This window comes from Watersipora subatra, chromosome 2 (assembly GCF_963576615.1).
Source record: "Watersipora subatra chromosome 2, tzWatSuba1.1, whole genome shotgun sequence".
NCBI lineage: Eukaryota > Metazoa > Bryozoa > Gymnolaemata > Cheilostomatida > Watersiporidae > Watersipora > Watersipora subatra.
In genome coordinates this window covers 43,096,138-43,114,938 of record NC_088709.1, presented here as the reverse complement: position 1 = coordinate 43,114,938, position 18,801 = coordinate 43,096,138, and the positions used below count along the sequence as shown (strand labels likewise).

Genomic DNA, 18,801 nt, shown 5'->3' with positions numbered 1-18,801 from the left:
ATTCTGGTATGTACGATCTCATCCGGCTATCATCACACTAACTTGCTATCTTGGTGTCCGTAGAAGAACATCTTGGATTCTGGTATGTACGATCTCATCCGGCTATCATCACACTAACTTGCTATCTTGGTGTCCGTAGAAGAACATCTTGGATTCTGGTATGTACAATCTCATCCGGCTATCATCACACTAACTTGCTATCTTGGTGTCCTTAGAAGAACATCTTGGATTCTGGTATGTACGATCTCATCCGGCTATCATCACACTAACTTGCTATCTTGGTGTCCGTAGAAGAACATCTTGGATTCTGGTATGTACGATCTCATCCGGCTATCATCACACTAACTTGCTATCTTGGTGTTCGTAGAAGAACATCTTGGATTCTGGTATGTATATGATCTCATCCGGCTATCATCACACTAACTTGCTATCTCGGTGTCCTTAGAAGAACATCTTGGATTCTGGTATGTACAATCTCATCCGGCTATCATCACACTAACTTGCTATCTTGGTGTCCTTAGAAGAACATCTTGGATTCTGGTATGTACGATCTCATCCGGCTATCATCACACTAACTTGCTATCTCGGTCTGGTATGTACGATCTCATCCGGCTATCATCACACTAACTTGCTATCTCGGTCTGGTATGTACAATCTCATCCGGCTATCATCACACTAACTTGCTATCTTGGTGTGCTTTGAAATATTTTGAGAAGGACTTAAACAAAGCTTCTTTATTCCCATTTGTCTTCTCAACGCAGGGCAGTATCTGCAACAATATGTAGATTTGAAAATAGAAGTTGTCTTCTCCATGAAGTCATTTTTGGTCAAGTCATTGTGAATCACTCAGATATCCTATTTATTTTAGTTTGCCGCAGACTATACATCAAAACATATCTAGATCAAGAGGTAAATAATATAACAAATATAGATATAGAGGGCAATAATAGAATGTGCATAGATGTACATAATATAAATAGAATAAACAAAAGTATATAGAAAGAAATAACAGAGTAATCATAGACATAGATGTTTACAATAGGAAATACATGTATCTAATGTAGATGTAAATAATAGCAATGAAGCTTGCGTAAGCATATAGAGGAATTTTTTTGAACACAAGTGAGAGTTTACATGTAGATCCAATACAGAATATGTAGAAGCATTTTTGTTAGACAGGAACCATGCAGTTGGTTCATAGAGTCTATAGTTTATGCATAGACAAGCATTTCAGAGTAATAATAGAACACAGTTGTTATCGATGTCTATAGATCAGTTATAAAGTGGAGAACCTTGAGAGCAGCTTTAATATTCTTCCTGTTCTTCAATCGGTCCATATCAATATCTTCTAAAAGGAATATAATTGTACGCTTGTTTAGCGCCAGAGATAGGCTGAGAGACACATCTGACCAATCACAGGCCTTTTGCTCTTCTTCAAACATGTCATTGGATAAGAAGGCTATTACTTTATCCGATGCTTTTAGGTTGAATGATATTGACTTCGGAGTTGCTGCAATACGGAAAGAGTCTTGCTTCGTTATGATTAAAAGTAGCGTAACTCGAAGTTGCCAAATATAGACTTAAAGATAGAAAGACACAAAGAGACATGGTGAGACAGAGTGAAATACAGAGAAAGACAAGGTGAAACAGAAGGAAATATAGAGAGAGAAAGAGACAAGGAGCAAAAGCAAGAAATACAGAGAGACAAAAAGACAAAGCAAGACCCAGTGAAACAGAGAGAGGGAGAGAGAGAGAGAAGGAGAGAGGGAAAGAGAAAGAGGGAAAGAGGGGGAGAGAGGGGAGAGAGGGGAGGAGAGGAGGAAATATGGAGAGAGATGGGAAGAGAGGGGGAAAGAGGGGCAGAGAGGGGGAGGGAGGAAGAAAGGGGGAGAGAGGGGAGAGAGGGGAGAGGGGGAGATAGGGGGAGAGAGAGGAAGAAAGGGGGAAAGAGGGGGGGGGAGAGAAGAGGAGAGAGGGGGAGCAAGGAGGAGAGAGGGAGATAGAGGGGGAGAAAGGAGGAGAGAGGGGGAGTGAGGGAGAAGAGGGGGAGAGAAAGGGGGAGAGGGGAGGGAGAGAGGGGGGAGAGGGGGAGAAAAGGGAATGGGAGGGGAAGGGGGAGAGGGGAGGGAGAGAGGGGGGAGAGGGGGAGAAAAGGGAATGGGAGGGGAAGGGAGAGAAGGGGAGAGAGAGAAGGGGAGGGAGAGAGGGGGAGAGGGGGAGAAAAGGGAAAGGGAGGGGAAGGGAGAGAAGGGGAGAGAGAGAAGGGGAGGGAGAAAGAGGGAGGGAGAGAGGGGGAGGAAGGAGAGGGGAGAGAGGGAGAGGGAGAGCGGGAGAGGGAGAGAGGGAGAGGAAGATGGGAAAAACCTGTGAAATTCAGAAAGACCCAAAGAGACATAGAGATACAGAGAGATACAAAGAAGCAAGAAGATACACAGTAAATACAGATAAACAAAAAGGGCTTGTAAGAGACAAGGAGATACACAGAAACACATGTTGAGGTGCAGTGCACCATGGAACATAGTGAAACACAAAGAGAAAGAAATGGATAGACATGGTAAGGCAAAATGAAATATGGTGAAGTGCAGCGATATACAAAGAGAGATGAAGAGCTGGAAAAATCATGAAAACGAATTTTAAAGATATTGTGTAGCTTTGCTGCTACAGCGCCTCACCATTCAAGCAACGGAGCACAAAAAAGTAAAGAGCATTAGCAAACCATCAAGATAAGTTGAGTCCCAATAAGATAAACAAGAAAGAATTAAAGGAGAGAAATCAAACAGCAAAAAATAGTAAAAATATAAATTCAAAAGGGCAAATGATGAGGAGAATAGAATTATACAAAATGTTAGCAATGAGAAAAAAATAAACAATTTGGGAACAAGAAATAAAGACAACGAAAAAAGTTTTGTCAACCAAAATTACTAGCATATATGGACTATGATAGATTTTACATTTCCATGAATCTACAAAGGATATATGTGGTAGGCTTACAAGCTCCTGGAGTAAAATCTCTATCAGCTATACAGAGTGAGAGGTTAAACTGGTCTTCTAGAAGTCTTATAGCAGTTGAGACAGATGGATGAATAACACTCCTGTAGATGATGTAGGCATCATATTTATAGTCATCTACAATGTAATATGTTAGCACAGATTTTAATTAATGACGTCAGGTCTGGAAGATGATTGAAATTACTAAATGAAGGCTCGTTGATATAGTTATTGATAATAAACTTTGCTTCTTCTCTATAAGAGCAGTCATAAAGGAACTCAAAAACTAAGCAGAAATATTAATACAGACATAATATACAGACTGTCTTCCTGTCAATTCCATTACAATAACATATAGGACAAGGACAATTATAAAATTTCATTAAATGGTAAGAATTAAAATTATAATAAAGTAAAAATTGAAATTAAAGTATAAATTGAAATTATAAAATAATCAATTATAATCTTGCACTTTGTAGTTAATAAACTATGGTTGTTTATGGTGTAGGTGTTACTATTTCACTAGAAAAACGCCTAAATATGACCTAAATACATGTATACTATGAGTGAACAGGTTGCAAAAATGCCTATTATCATGGAGTAGACAACTCATCTAAAATACAAATGTTTGACCAGTTGACATAAGCTCAGTTTACGATTTATACCTTTTTAAAGGAATTGCATGCTTGCAAGCTGTCATGTTGCTATACGAGAAAAGGCAACTTCGCGAACTTGCAAAGTTGTTAATTGTCAAAATAATTCTCGGTTTTTATTACTACCTCTGAAACCAGGAAATCTCAATTTTAAGAACTCTTTCCACAAAGATGATGTTGTTTTAATAACTATCAGTGTTCAGAGTAGTAATAACAAGGTTAAGATGGTTAAATCTATGTAAAATACATAAAATCATAATAACAACTCATATGATTCATTAACTTTTATAGATTATGTTATTCTAGCTAAATACGTTCATCATAAAACTGAGACAAACTAGAGCTATTGAGGATCCTATGAAACGATTATAGAGTAGAACGACAACTCCGAATTTTTGAGTGGATATGTATACAACATTATTATGTTTCTTTGCCTCATTGTTACAGGATTAACCTGTGTTTAGCCCTAAAAAGGAGTTATCACACCTTCGTACTCCAAGTTCTTCCTTATGATGTTTATGAAGACTGCAAACTGATCTAAAGCATTCTTTAACCAAACTACAATGTCAGATGTGGTCCTTCTGGAGGACTGCGACTAACAATATGTCATAATCATGTATCATATGCATAAAATTGTCATAAGATTTTGAAACAGCTTACCTGAGGCAGCCTTTAGTCTCTGCATTATAAAGACTTTGTACCACAGGTTAGCATAAGAGTTGAACCTGACCACCAGGGCTATCACGATGGTGACCAGCACAATGATCACTGCAAGGGTGATGCCTGCCTTTAGTGACAATTTGTCTTCTAATTTTCTTCCTTCAGTTGTCACGGTTATTTCTGCAAAGAATCATTTGATAATGTTTCAGACGCTGCTATTACTACTTACATAGACTGTAATCTTCTGTTGCTAATATAGACAATATTTATTACGCAAAGGTAACAAAATTGTAATAGAATTGATTTCTACCACTAGTTGTTGTTAGTAACTAGCGATATATCATTCAGTTCTACGTGTGAATAACCAATGCTGATGTAGCAGTCAATCGTAAACCAGAAGAAAAATAAAAAGGACAACACATTTATTCCAAGAAAGAAACGGAGAGACTTTATGCCACAGTGATGTAAGTGATGGTAGTACCAACCATAAACACACAGAGATTTTTGAATATTTTTAAAGATATACTTTTAAATTGTCAGCATTAACCATGTGATAAATACAAAATTTAGATACATTCCTGTGACAATAAAGCGATGTTCTACAATAGCAGAAAAATAAACAAAGTACATGCTTCGTTTAGAATTCTAGGCTGCCCTGACACTTTTGGGTTAGGGTTGCTTTAGCCACCCGGAGATGAAAGGCATAGTGGCTACCACTGTTTACAATCGTCAGTGTTAGTCTGCCAAACAAGTTGCCTGCTGTTTTCAGGATCGGAAGTCATATTGTCTATTAACTCTCCAGTCTTTGTCACCAGATCAATAAGACGAACATCGTCAATGAACATGGTCGATTTGTCATTCGAATACAAGTAAATTTATTTACATACAGTGTCTCAGTGTATTAAGTAACTTGATTGACTAACTTCGGAGATAGAATTGATTTGTACTGGAAAAGTCGGCCTGCATATAAACATAAATAAGACTTCTAGAAAATTCCTGAATGGACATACACATTACGGATCAATTGCGCAATCATGGGAAATACATGATGAGTCATGCAGTGGTCATCCACAGAGTATAAACAATTAAACTACGCAGTAGTCACACGGTAAACCTTGCTGTGTCCACAAATAACATTAAGTGCCAGCAATACAATAAAGTTATTAGAAGCAAAAGCTAAAGTAAATAACAATAAAAGTACACAGACATCTACATATACTAAACATGTACAGCTAAGCTCAGTCTATGTACCAATCTTGCAGTAGTTTTCTTTAGAATTTAAACTCTTTCAAGCAGTAGAAATAGAAACCTACTATTCGTTGCCTCATACCATCACCATGATAGTGAATTGTTCGCCAATATAATTTTCTAAAATAGGAAAGGTCGTGATAATCAGAAATGTTAGCACATGGTCCTTAAAGAAGCTGGTGTTTCTTAGCCTTAGTCTCTTAGCATTGCCTTGCAATACTCATTGCACTGCAACTGTAGTCCTTCTGACATGGAAGTAAAATGGTTTCTTTTCTTTCTGCTTTGATGATGTCTTTCCTTTTCCTGCTATCTATTGTGTTTGCAGACTGGTATCACATCTTTTAAACCTTTCCTATTCTTGCACCTCCCTTACTGTTAAGCAGTGCTTCATGCAGCAGCTATAGACACGTACATGGACATAACAGATCTGCTTCCTCCATTAGTAGGTACAGATTCTCTCCAAGCCATATTTTTGGCAGGAAAAATCACAGATGGACAATGGTATAACAGGAATAATGCAACCGTGGACGCTATAGAGCCGAGAGCAACTAGTCAAATCTGCCAGTGTAAGTAAAGAAGAATGAGTAGGTCAGACAGTACCCTTAGTTATCTCTTACATCTTGTTTATATACATAAGTGTACGAGTAAAACAAGAGATGCTGCTAATTTCACCTCCTTATTTTGGTCTCAAGTATGAACAAATAGACTTGTAGAGATAAAGTCATGCTCTTGCCCACTTTGAAAGTGTCCACATTCATTAATGCTGACACATTCCTTCAGGCATCAATCACAGTGACTGTCCAACTAAGCTGAATATGCTTGCCCAATGTACTTGCCCAATGCTTTTCAAAAGGTAGGTCAACTTTTGAAAATACAGGTTACCTTTTGAAATATTTGGTCAATGGATATAACCAAATACATGAGATATTCATGTATTTTCAAGTACATTTTCATTCTTTGGATGATTTCATTCATCACAGAGACAAAATCTGTGTCCGACTGCCAGCATTGAGATGTTAATAAATTGTATGAATTGAGCTTAAGATGAAAATATCCAAAACGCTTCCCACTTTTATAGTTACTCAGTAAAATTAACAGACAATATTAGAGTATGATTATAAGATTTCATTGCTCACCTGGTAAACATTCACTGATGTAGATAGTGTCAATATACTGAGAAGTTACTCGAGCTTGGCATAAGTATGATTGATTTAGGTATTCCTTGCTGATGTTCCATATTGTCACATTAAAGCTGACATCGTGTCCACTGTAAAATATGATGTTCATTGAGCAATCAAGCTGGCCGCAAGCGGGATATAGAATTGTTATAATTAATAAACAGAAGGTACGATGTATATTATAGTATACAACAGGAGGTAGACTGTATACTAGAGTATACAACAGAAGGTACGATGTATATTATAGTATACAACAGGAGGTAGACTGTATATTATAGTATACAACAGGAGGTAGACTGTATATTATAGTATACAACAGGAGGTAGACTGTATACTAGAGTATACAACAGAAGGTACGATGTATATTATAGTATACAACAGGAGGTACACTGTATATTATAGTATACAACATGATGTAGACTGTATATTATAGTATACAACAGGAGGTAGACTGTATATTATAGTATACAACAGGAGGTACACTGTATATTATAGTATACAACAGGAGGTAGACTGTATATTATAGTATACAACAGAAGGTAGACTGTATATTATAGTATACAACATGAGGTACACTGTATATTATAGTATACAGCAGGAGGTAGACTGTATATTATAGTATACAACAGAAGGTAGACTGTATATTATAGTATACAACATGAGGTACACTGTATATTATAGTATACAACAGGAGGTAGACTGTATATTATAGTATACAACAGGAGGTAGACTGTATATTATAGTATACAGCAGGAGGTAGACTGTATATTATAGTATACAACAGGAGGTACACTGTATATTATAGTATACAACAGGAGGTAGACTGTATATTATAGTATACAACAGGAGGTAGACTGTATATTATAGTATACAACAGGAGGTAGACTGTATATTATAGTATACAACAGGAGGTAGACTGTATATTATAGTATACAACAGGAGGTAGACTGTATATTATAGTATACAACAGGAGGTAGACTGTATATTGTAGTATACAACAGGAGGTAGACTGTATATTATAGTATACAACAGGATGTAGACTGTATATTATAGTATACAACAGGAGGTAGACTGTATATTATAGTATACAACAGGAGGTAGACTGTATATTATAGTATACAACAGGAGGTAGACTGTATATTATAGTATACAACAGGAGGTAGACTGTATATTATAGTATACAACAGGAGGTAGACTGTATATTATAGTATACAACAGGAGGTAGACTGTATATTATAGTATACAACAGGAGGTAGACTGTATATTATAGTATACAACAGGATGTAGACTGTATATTATAGTATACAACAGGAGGTAGACTGTATATTATAGTATACAACAGGAGGTAGACTGTATATTATAGTATACAACAGGAGGTAGACTGTATATTATAGTATACAACAGGATGTAGACTGTATATTATAGTATACACCAGAAGGTAGACTGTATATTATAGTATACAACAGGAGGTAGACTGTATATTATAGTATACAACAGGAGGTAGACTGTATATTATAGTATACAACAGGAGGTAGACTGTATATTATAGTATACATCAGAAGGTAGACTGTATATTATAGTATACAACAGGATGTACACTGTATATTATAGTATACAACAGGAGGTAGACTGTATATTGTAGTATACAACAGGAGGTAGACTGTATATTATAGTATACAACAGGAGGTAGACTGTATATTATAGTATACAACAGGAGGTAGACTGTATATTATAGTATACAACAGGAGGTAGACTGTATATTGTAGTATACAACAGGAGGTAGACTGTATATTATAGTATACAACAGGAGGTAGACTGTATATTATAGTATACAACAGGAGGTAGACTGTATATTATAGTATACAACAGGAGGTAGACTGTATATTATAGTATACAACAGGAGGTACACTGTATACTATAGTATACAACAGGAGGTAGACTGTATATTATAGTATACATCAGAAGGTACACTGTATATTATAGTATACAACAGGAGGTACACTGTATATTATAGTATACAGCAGGAAGTAGACTGTATATTATAGTATACAACAGGAGGTAGACTGTATACTATAGTATACAACAGGAGGTAGACTGTATATTATAGTATACAACAGAAGGTAGACTGTATATTATAGTATACAACAGGAGGTAGACTGTATATTATAGTATACAACAGGAAGTACACTGTATATTATAGTATACAACAGGAGGTACACTGTATATTATAGTATACAACAGGAGGTAGACTGTATATTATAGTATACAACAGGAGGTAGACTGTATATTATAGTATACAACAGGAGGTAGACTGTATATTATAGTATACAACAGGAGGTACACTGTATATTATAGTATACAACAGGAGGTAGACTGTATACTATAGTATACAACAGGAGGTAGACTGTATATTATAGTATACAACAGGAGGTACACTGTATATTATAGTATACAGCAGGAAGTAGACTGTATATTATAGTATACAACAGGAGGTAGACTGTATACTATAGTATACAGTGTACCTCATGTTGTATACTATAGTATACAACATGAGGTACACTGTATATTATAGTATACAACAGGAGGTAGACTGTATACTATAGTATACAACAGGAGGTACACTGTATATTATAGTATACAACAGGAGGTAGACTGTATATTATAGTATACAACAGGAGGTAGACTGTATATTATAGTATACAACAGGAGGTAGACTGTATATTATAGTATACAACAGAAGGTAGACTGTATATTATAGTATACAACACGAGGTAGACTGTATATTATAGTATACAACATGAGGTACACTGTATATTATAGTATACAACACGAGGTAGACTGTATATTATAGTATACAACATGATGTAGACTGTATATTACAGTATACAACATGAGGTAGACTGTATATTATAGTATACAACAAGAGGTAGACTGTATATTATAGTATACAACAGAAGGTAGACTGTATATTATAGTATACAACACGAGGTAGACTGTATATTATAGTATACAACAGGAGGTAGACTGTATATTATAGTATACAACAGAAGGTAGACTGTATATTATAGTATACAACACGAGGTAGACTGTATATTATAGTATACAACATGAGGTACACTGTATATTATAGTATACAACACGAGGTACACTGTATACTATAGTATACAACATGAGGTACACTGTATATTATAGTATACAACATGATGTAGACTGTATATTATAGTATACAACATGAGGTAGACTGTATATTATAGTATACAACAGGAGGTAGACTGTATATTATAGTATACAACAGGAGGTAGACTGTATATTATAGTATACAACAAGAGGTAGACTGTATATTATAGTATACAACAGGAGGTACACTGTATATTATAGTATACAACAGGAGGTAGACTAGATATTATAGTATACAATATGAGGTACAATCTATATTACAGTATAAGAGTGTTCAAAATTACAAGGCTGTTCTTATTTGAAGTTGTCTGCTTTGTTTTGATCAGCCTCTAAGAATTTGTATAAACAAATTAATTATGACTCATAAGGCTGGTTCAAACTATATTGCCGTATGGCGGTATTAACCACACTATACCTTGGTAAGTGTCTGTAATAACAGTGTTCACACTATCACAAACCTATTCACGTTTACATCAGCAAGTAGTCTGTGGTATGGAGTATTCATTATACAATGTGGGTACTCAAACTCTGAAATACTAGTCTCAGCGATAGTCATAAAATAAAATATAAATCAAGCATTCATCATTGTCGAAGTGGTGCACATTACTTAGGCTGTCATAGATGCTCAGAGTGCTATCGGAAAAAATTGATAAGTGCTATTTTTCCTGACGCACTCGTGCTGCCTTGGCGATGCCGTCAGTTACGGTGCACATAGTCAATTAATAATCATTGAGAGGATGACTCCAACATATAGCGATATAGTGTGATACAAACTATCAACTCGCGATTTCTCTTTACACAAAATTTTAATAAACAATCTACATGACTTATACAGGGTTTTTGTAGGTCTATGTGTGACTCATACAATACAATGCACGATGTGGACAACTCCAGAAATCATCATGCGTGTAAGCAAATTAGAACATCAACTTTAATATATTTCATAAATGCCTTGTGATTCTATGATAGTAGTAAACTTACTTTAAACATGGGGCTTCGTTTCTTACTGTTGATATTATAGTAAGATTCTATGTAACCTAAGGAGTAGTACATGGTAAAATAGAGAGATACTGAAACACCAATGTACATCAACAATAACATATCTATCACTGTGCCGGGGGTTCTACTCTACTTGTATGACTTTTTGAAATGCCAAATTTGGTTACTTTTATCATTTGGTTTCACTTAGTTATCTCAGTAAAATTCAACTCGGTAAACTCTACTGAGGTTGGATTCACAAGAGTGAGGGTCAGATTAAACTAACAACAAGTTAACATACTATTAGTAAGAGTAGGCAAAGAGAAGAAGTGCAGTATAGTAGAAATATTTCTAAGGAAAAAATCCAAAAGAAGAAGAAAAACTGTTTTTATATTACTGAATGCTAACCGTAGTCAACATACTATATATCATTGTAGGAGTGACTTATTTCTCCTGGTTTCTCCTTTAGCTCCGTGTTATTTCCTATCAGGATTTGTACCTGTCGGTGCTGTTGTGGTTCCCTTTCATCATAAGTCACTTGACAATGTATGTGTAAATCATCACCTTCATTCACACACTCAGGTGCCTCAAGTTTAACAAGAGCTGGATATTGAGATGCAGGAACGGCTACAAATTCAAAACATAAAGTTAAACAATAGACTACAGAGTAAATAAATGTTTACTTCGCTGGGTAATAAAAAATATACGGAATTAATAACACTTTTAGAATATAAATATAATTTTTTGTTTATTATTTAACAATACAATATTATTACTAATGTACTAATATTAATTTCAGCTAGTAGAGTGTTAAAGGTTTTAATAGCATCAAGTTCAACTAATCATACATTCAGACTACTAGTATTTACTTTCCTATAGTGGTTTAGTTAAGGATAAAGGTCAGATCTATTCTAACATCAATAACATTTATTTTTCTGAAGTACTTCGTTTGCTTGTGATATACAGATATATATAGATAGTAGTACTTCTTTGAAAAAAGTACTCTATGCACTTCTTTCTCTTGTTTATCAAGAGGGTAGAATGTGTCAAATCTTAAAGGCTGTGTGACGTCATAACTTATCAACGTAAAATAGTAATTGTTTTTGTAGTTGATGGTTTATAAACAAACTTATTTTAAATGTGCCTCTTTAAGTTGTGTCTGTTCACTGAAGAGATAATATAACTGGTCAATCATTATGTTTCCTATTAGGCTGATATGTTTTAAGAATGAAATTGGTAAAAATTAAGGAGTCTCTGATGGGTTAAGGATATCATTAACAGCTGTACTTTCCACTAGAACTTGAAGTGTAATGTTAAACCTGCTCAACCTTATAAATTAGCTACCTACAACGGATATTCCATAACTGATCTTTAACACGGCTTACGTGTTTGAAACAGAAATACTGTTGTATTGTGGGATATCTTCTCTTGTTCATCTGTTGAATAAGCATCGCAGGTAAAAATGCACTTGTAAAATGGAGTGGATGAGTCTTGCCTGCAGTCATTTTCATCTAAAGAGTAATAGTGAAGGAATTCTCTTGTTGTATCATTGTTATATCCATAAAATCGTCCACTTCTATCTTCCAAAGCTTCACCATCTTTATACCTGAAAGTGTTGAGAAGACTGATTATTACAGATCTATCTGGAGTTATCTATCCATAATTAGAATGGTTGGTAAGGAGATAACTCTGCAGTATTTCATAGACTAGCTCTCAATCTTGTAAGTTAACTATAATAATATATAATAATAATAATAATAAATATCGTCAAGATTAGCTATTCTTGATATCCAAAAATAAATCAGTTCTAAGAATGTATAAGATAAACACATTTGATCCATTTAGCAAAACTACCGCTAACCTCCAACACATTAAATAATTCTGGTTTCCATGACAACTGTATATCTGCCGCTTGATGTTCATCATAATATTCAACAACCAAACAAGGCGATTTTGAATATTTTTAAAGAAAATACAAGCCAGTTCTTACACTACAGGTGAAAAAAGTCGAAACTAAATTGCTTATATTTCCAACATCCTAGCACATTGGCATTGTAATAAACAAAAGAAAATACAACAGATGTGTACTTCTCGAACAGCAGGAAGTAAAGAGTTGTGTTTTATTTAGAGTCATCTTTGGACATAACTACTTCTATCAGCTCACCATCTAACATAAGAATATGTTGTTGGACAGCAAGACAGCAGAATCTGTCTGTAAGTGTAGGCATGTACAACTGTCATTATCATAGTCTGGTTCACTTGAGGCTGCCACTGTAACTCTGAAAAATTAACACTCAGCTGTTTTACAATGTATGAACCCTGCTATTTGTTACTTGGTCTACTGGAATTAAAATAACTGAACTAGTACCCTCTTCATAATATTTATTTTACACAGAACTGTTATTGACATGAATCTAGTGACCGGTGTGTTTGTGATATGTCTCTGGTTACATCTGGCTTTTGCACCTTTTATACATGTATCTGCGAGATATCTGTTAGATAGTAATCATGAAAAAATTATAAAAAACCTATTAAAAACATTATGCTTACTGTAGTAATAATAAGAAAGAATAATTAAAAGTAACGTTTCATGTTTATAATATTAAAAATAATAATTTTAGTGAGGGAAGCTACTCAAGTAGCTAAAGTGGAAGCTAATAACAAGAGGAAAGAAAATAGAGGATACAGGTGTCAGTATGGCAAAAGGACAGATGTTGCCAGACTAAGAAGACAGTTTCTATAAGTACCTAGTAGTACTAGAGACAAGTGAGGTCAAGATGAAAGATATGAAGGTGTCAGTATGGTGGAAAAACAGGTGTTGCCAGACTTAGGAGACAGTTCCTATAAGTACCTAGTAGTACTAGAGACAGATGAGATCAAGATGGAAGATATGAAGGTATAGGTTAGGAAGAATAATAAAATTGCTTGAGTCAAAACTGAGTAGACGGAATATAGTTAAACTATGAACTTTATAGGCAGCCGCAGCAGTGAATTACACAGCAAGAGTAGTTGATTGAACTGTAGATATAGACCTGCACAATTTGACTCCCCATGCCAATTCAGTTATAGACCTCAACTTCAATCGAACACCGTTTATAACTGACACATGAAGACTCACCACAGTATCAAACGATGTCACAATTGCTTGCGGTTAACCTGACATCGAGATCACCTGAACATCTTCATTTCATAAACCTTAATTTCGAATTTTTGTATTGAAATATAAACAGCTTTCGAGAATGGATGTGATATCTACATATATGTAAAGCAAAAATTAAAAAAAACTTTTCAGGAGAAAATAGTGTCAATTTCCATGGAAGATTCTGTGTATCCGGTCTAAGCGTGCAGGGGCAGTTTTTATGATATGGAAATGGAAACCGCACCAAAAACCGCACTTCAAACTCTCACTGGTTAGCCAAAGTTTCTGGTTTTGTCCGATGTTCGAAAATAAAATATTTGACCCGTTTTAATAGAAACTAACCGCAACCACCAGATCAAACCAAAACATTGTGCAGGTCCAACTGTAGATGAGTTGAAAGAGCTGGATGGAAAGACAAGAAAACTGATAATGATGAACTATGCAATCTACCTAAAAGCAGATGTAGACAGACTGTACATCAGCAGGAATGTAGAGGGTTGAGGATTGGTTTCTATTAACGAATGTGTGAGGAATGAAGAATACAGCTGGTCAGACTATGTTAGGGTAGTCTCTTTAGACGGAAATTCAGTTTTTGGTAACTTTGTGAAAGACAAGACAACAGAAAAGCAGAAGAGAGAAACTACCACAGAAAGGGTTGAGGAAGGGAAGAGGAAGTCTTGTCATGTTCATTATCTTAGGAAGGTCGGAGAAACAGATACCACCATTTGAATTTGTTGAAAGCAGGATGCCTGAAGAAGGAAATAGAAAATATACTCTAGCTGATCAAGATCAGGCAATTCCAATAATAAATTACAGAGTTACTAACATTATGAGGGATTTGAAAGCAAGAAGTGTAGGATGTGTGGTGTGCAAGATGAAATGGTGATGCACCCGCTTAGTGAATGTGAGAAATTATTGCAGGGAGAATATAAAAAATACGATCGTGTAGCCTCCGTTATCTAGTTCGTAATAGTAATAGTAATAATAATATTAATCCCAAGAATACTAATAGTAATAATAATAATAATATTACTGACAAGAATTACTGACATATTGCTCACAAGATTTTGTGAGCAATATGTCACCAGCCTGGATATTATTACTACGTAAAGAGTACATATGAGTCATCATGATAAAGTAGGAGAGCGTGTGATCAGTCTTGCTAGTGACTTTAGTATCAACACCATGCTCCTTGTCTAATAATTTTTCCCTAAAATTTATTGTTACAAGCACTATACATTTCTCTAGCAGAGTGGTAAAGCTAGCTAGCAAGCAATTTGTCTCTAGAAGCTAGGATAAAGATAAATAATTTTGTAATAGTTTATTATCAATCATTATCAATATCATTATTAGTATTTACTTTTTGTTCTGTAAATGTATACCGTGAGTGTGAAATACATCACGCCATATCCTAAGGTTTGCTCACTTGTCATTGCAGAAGTAGTCTAGCTTAATATCAACAAATATGCTAAGAACTGACAGCTGTATGATTAGTTGCCTCAAAAGCACGCTTAAAGCATATTTATTGCTCTGTAATGGGCAGTAAAATACACGTTTTACAGTCATTTATTAGCATTAATCTGCGTAGTTTAAACCTATAGTCACCTTCTACACTACTTTTAATATATGACAGATTTGATTTCTCATGAAGAGATGCGTACGAATTGCCAGAACTTTCTGGTGCTGCTTTTAAATAGTGATACTGTTGAGACCAACAGCAGTGCTCAGCAGGCAGTACAAAATTTAAAAAAAATACACAAATTGTATTAAACAAAGATTTTTTAAAGTCAACTTTGATTTTTAATGTACTGTGAGTCTATATGTATCATCAACAATACCTTGCCTCTTTTCTCCCTCTACTCATGTACATCAATTAAGCACCACAAACTACTTGTATCAAATGTCGTCATGATCTACGCACTTTTATTTCATGAATATCATTTTATTTATCTTATTTTCGTAACTTTGTGTTCAGATGCTTTTTACATGTTTTATTAATTATGAGAAAATAATGTGTGATAATTATTCAGAGTTAGCCTGACAGATTCTGGAAGGACAGAAATAAATTAATAGTTTTTCATCTATTACTTATGAGGGAAATCTTTTTTTCAAAATATGAAGAATTCTAGAACTGAGTATGATTCAAAATCAATGAATATTTTATATCTATGATTTACTATGTTAGTTGAAAGACTCCACTACTTGTTAAAAGATTTTGATTTCTAATCTTAGCTCAAACCATCCTTGCACAACACTATAACAGATTTTATCAGAAGACATCAATATTTTTCAATCATTTGCAAATGTTTTTGATGTTCGTGGTAATCTGACTACCATGTTGTTTTAAGATTAAATCGGAAAAGCTTGATTGCTGTTAAAACGCTCAGACCAAGCAAAAATGTAATTATGACATCTATAGTAGCACCGATAGAATAAAGACACGTAATCCTACTACTCAAACACAATATCCAAGATCAACCCGAGCAACAATATTACAGTAACTAGTGACGTCATTTCACAAATATTTTCTTGTGAGTGTTTTGACCCCGATTCAGTTTTGTTAACTTTAACCTTGCACTTAAAATCCTAGCAGTCAGATCAACTCAAACATTAGAACAATCACAAATAATAGAAAAATAATTATTATTTCCTTTAAAATCTACTAAAATTTAGGCAAGTTCATTTGTAAATGAACTTGCCTAAATTTTATATGCTTGTGCTAGTATAAACTTGTTGTATTCATAGTGCTTGTGTTAGTATAAACTTGTTGTATTCATAGTGCTTGTGCTAGTATAAACCTGTTGTATTCATAGTGCTTGTGCTAGTATAAACCTGTTGTATTCATAGTGCTTGTGCTAGTATAAACCTGTTGTATTCATAGTGCTTGTGCTAGTATAAACCTGTTGTATTCATAGTGCTTGTGCTAGTATAAACCTGTTGTATTCATAGTGCTTGTGCTAGTATAAACCTGTTGTATTCATAGTGCTTGTGCTAGTATAAACTTGTTGTATTCATAGTTCATGATTGTACAAAAAATTTTTTAAACTGAATTTACTTGAAATATTAAATCTGGAATTAATAGAGTATTTGCGAATACAGAACTTTTGCTCTGGAAGTACAAGAACCAGAATAAAGGAAAATCATACCTGCAGTGCTGTTGCTGTCTGGGCATCGGTTATTTCTATAAATCGGATTCTGTTCTGTAGAAGTGCAAAGACATGGGTATATTATCAGGCACCAAAGTGACAACAATGACAAAGTCATGACGATTATCTCCAGGTCTGTGTTATCTGTAGAGAAAATGTGTGAGTCTCTATGAATAAAGAGTATAATTAAACAGTTAAATGCAGACCCACTCTGTTCTAAGATTATGATATAACCTCAAAGTTGAGTAGCATAAATCAAGATGTACCTCAGACTATTATACAACTCAAACTGCTGTATATCTTGAACTACTGTATAACTCAAACTATTGTATAACTCAAACTACTGTATAACTCAAACTACTGTACAACTCAAACTATTGTATAACTCAAACTATTGTATAACTCAAACTACTGTATAACTCAAACTATTGTATAACTCGAACTACTGTATAACTCAAACTATTGTATAACTCAAACTACTGTATAACTCAAACTACTGTATAACTCAAACTACTGTACAACTTAAACTACTGTATAACTTAAACTACTGTACAACTCAAGCTATTGTATAACTTAAACTACTGTATAACTTAAACTATTGTACAACTCAAACTACTGTATATCTTGAACTACTGTATAACTCAAGCTATTGTACAACTCAAACTACTGTATAACTCAAACTACTGTACAACTCAAACTATTGTATAACTCGAACTACTGTATAACTCAAACTATTGTACAACTTAAACTACTGTATAACTTAAACTACTGTACAACTCAAGCTATTGTATAACTTAAACTACTGTATAACTTAAACTACTGTATAACTTAAACTACTGTATAACTCAAACTATTGTACAACTTAAACTACTGTATAACTTAAACTACTGTACAACTCAAGCTATTGTATAACTTAAACTACTGTATAACTTAAACTACTGTATAACTCAAACTATTGTATAACTCAAACTACTATACAACTCAAACTACTGTATAATTCAAACTACTGTATAACTCAAACTATTGTACAACTCAAACTATTGTATAACTCGAACTACTGTATAACTCAAACTATTGTACAACTTAAACTACTGTATAACTTAAACTACTGTACAACTCAAACTATTGTATAACTTAAACTACTGTACAACTCAAACTACTGTATAACTCAAACTACTGTGTAACTCAACCTACTGTATAACTCAAACTACTATACAACTCAAACTACTGTATAATTCAAACTACTGTACAACTCAAACGACTGTATAACTCAAACTACTGTATAACTCGAACTACTGTATAACTCAAACTATTGTACAACTTAAACTACTGTATAACTTAAACTACTGTACAACTCAAACTATTGTATAACTTAAACTACTGTACAACTCAAACTACTGTATAACTCAAACTACTGTATAACTCAACCTACTGTATAACTCAAACTACTATACAACTCAAACTACTGTATAATTCAAACTACTGTACAACTCAAACTATTGTATAACTCAAACTATTGTATAACTCAAACTACTGTATAACTCAAACTATTGTATAACTCAAACTACTGTATAACTCAAACTACTGTATAACTCAAACTACTGTATAACTTAAACTATTATACAACTCAAACT

The 18,801-nt window shown here is 34.3% G+C and overlaps 1 protein-coding gene across 1 annotated transcript; it reads right to left on the bottom strand.

The window, feature by feature from the left end:
• Positions 1-641: 641 nt before the first annotated feature.
• Positions 642-17,268, bottom strand: LOC137388722 (interleukin-18 receptor 1-like). Its single transcript, XM_068075176.1, has 9 exons — positions 17,168-17,268; positions 13,047-13,161; positions 12,268-12,488; positions 11,305-11,509; positions 6,686-6,816; positions 4,302-4,481; positions 2,992-3,126; positions 1,293-1,510; positions 642-769 (listed from the first exon to the last, which is right to left on the bottom strand). Exons 2-9 carry the CDS (start codon positions 13,127-13,129, stop codon positions 671-673), a joined length of 1,272 nt encoding a protein of 423 aa, XP_067931277.1. The 5' UTR covers positions 13,130-13,161; positions 17,168-17,268; the 3' UTR covers positions 642-670.
• Between the last annotated feature and the right edge of the window lie 1,533 nt (positions 17,269-18,801).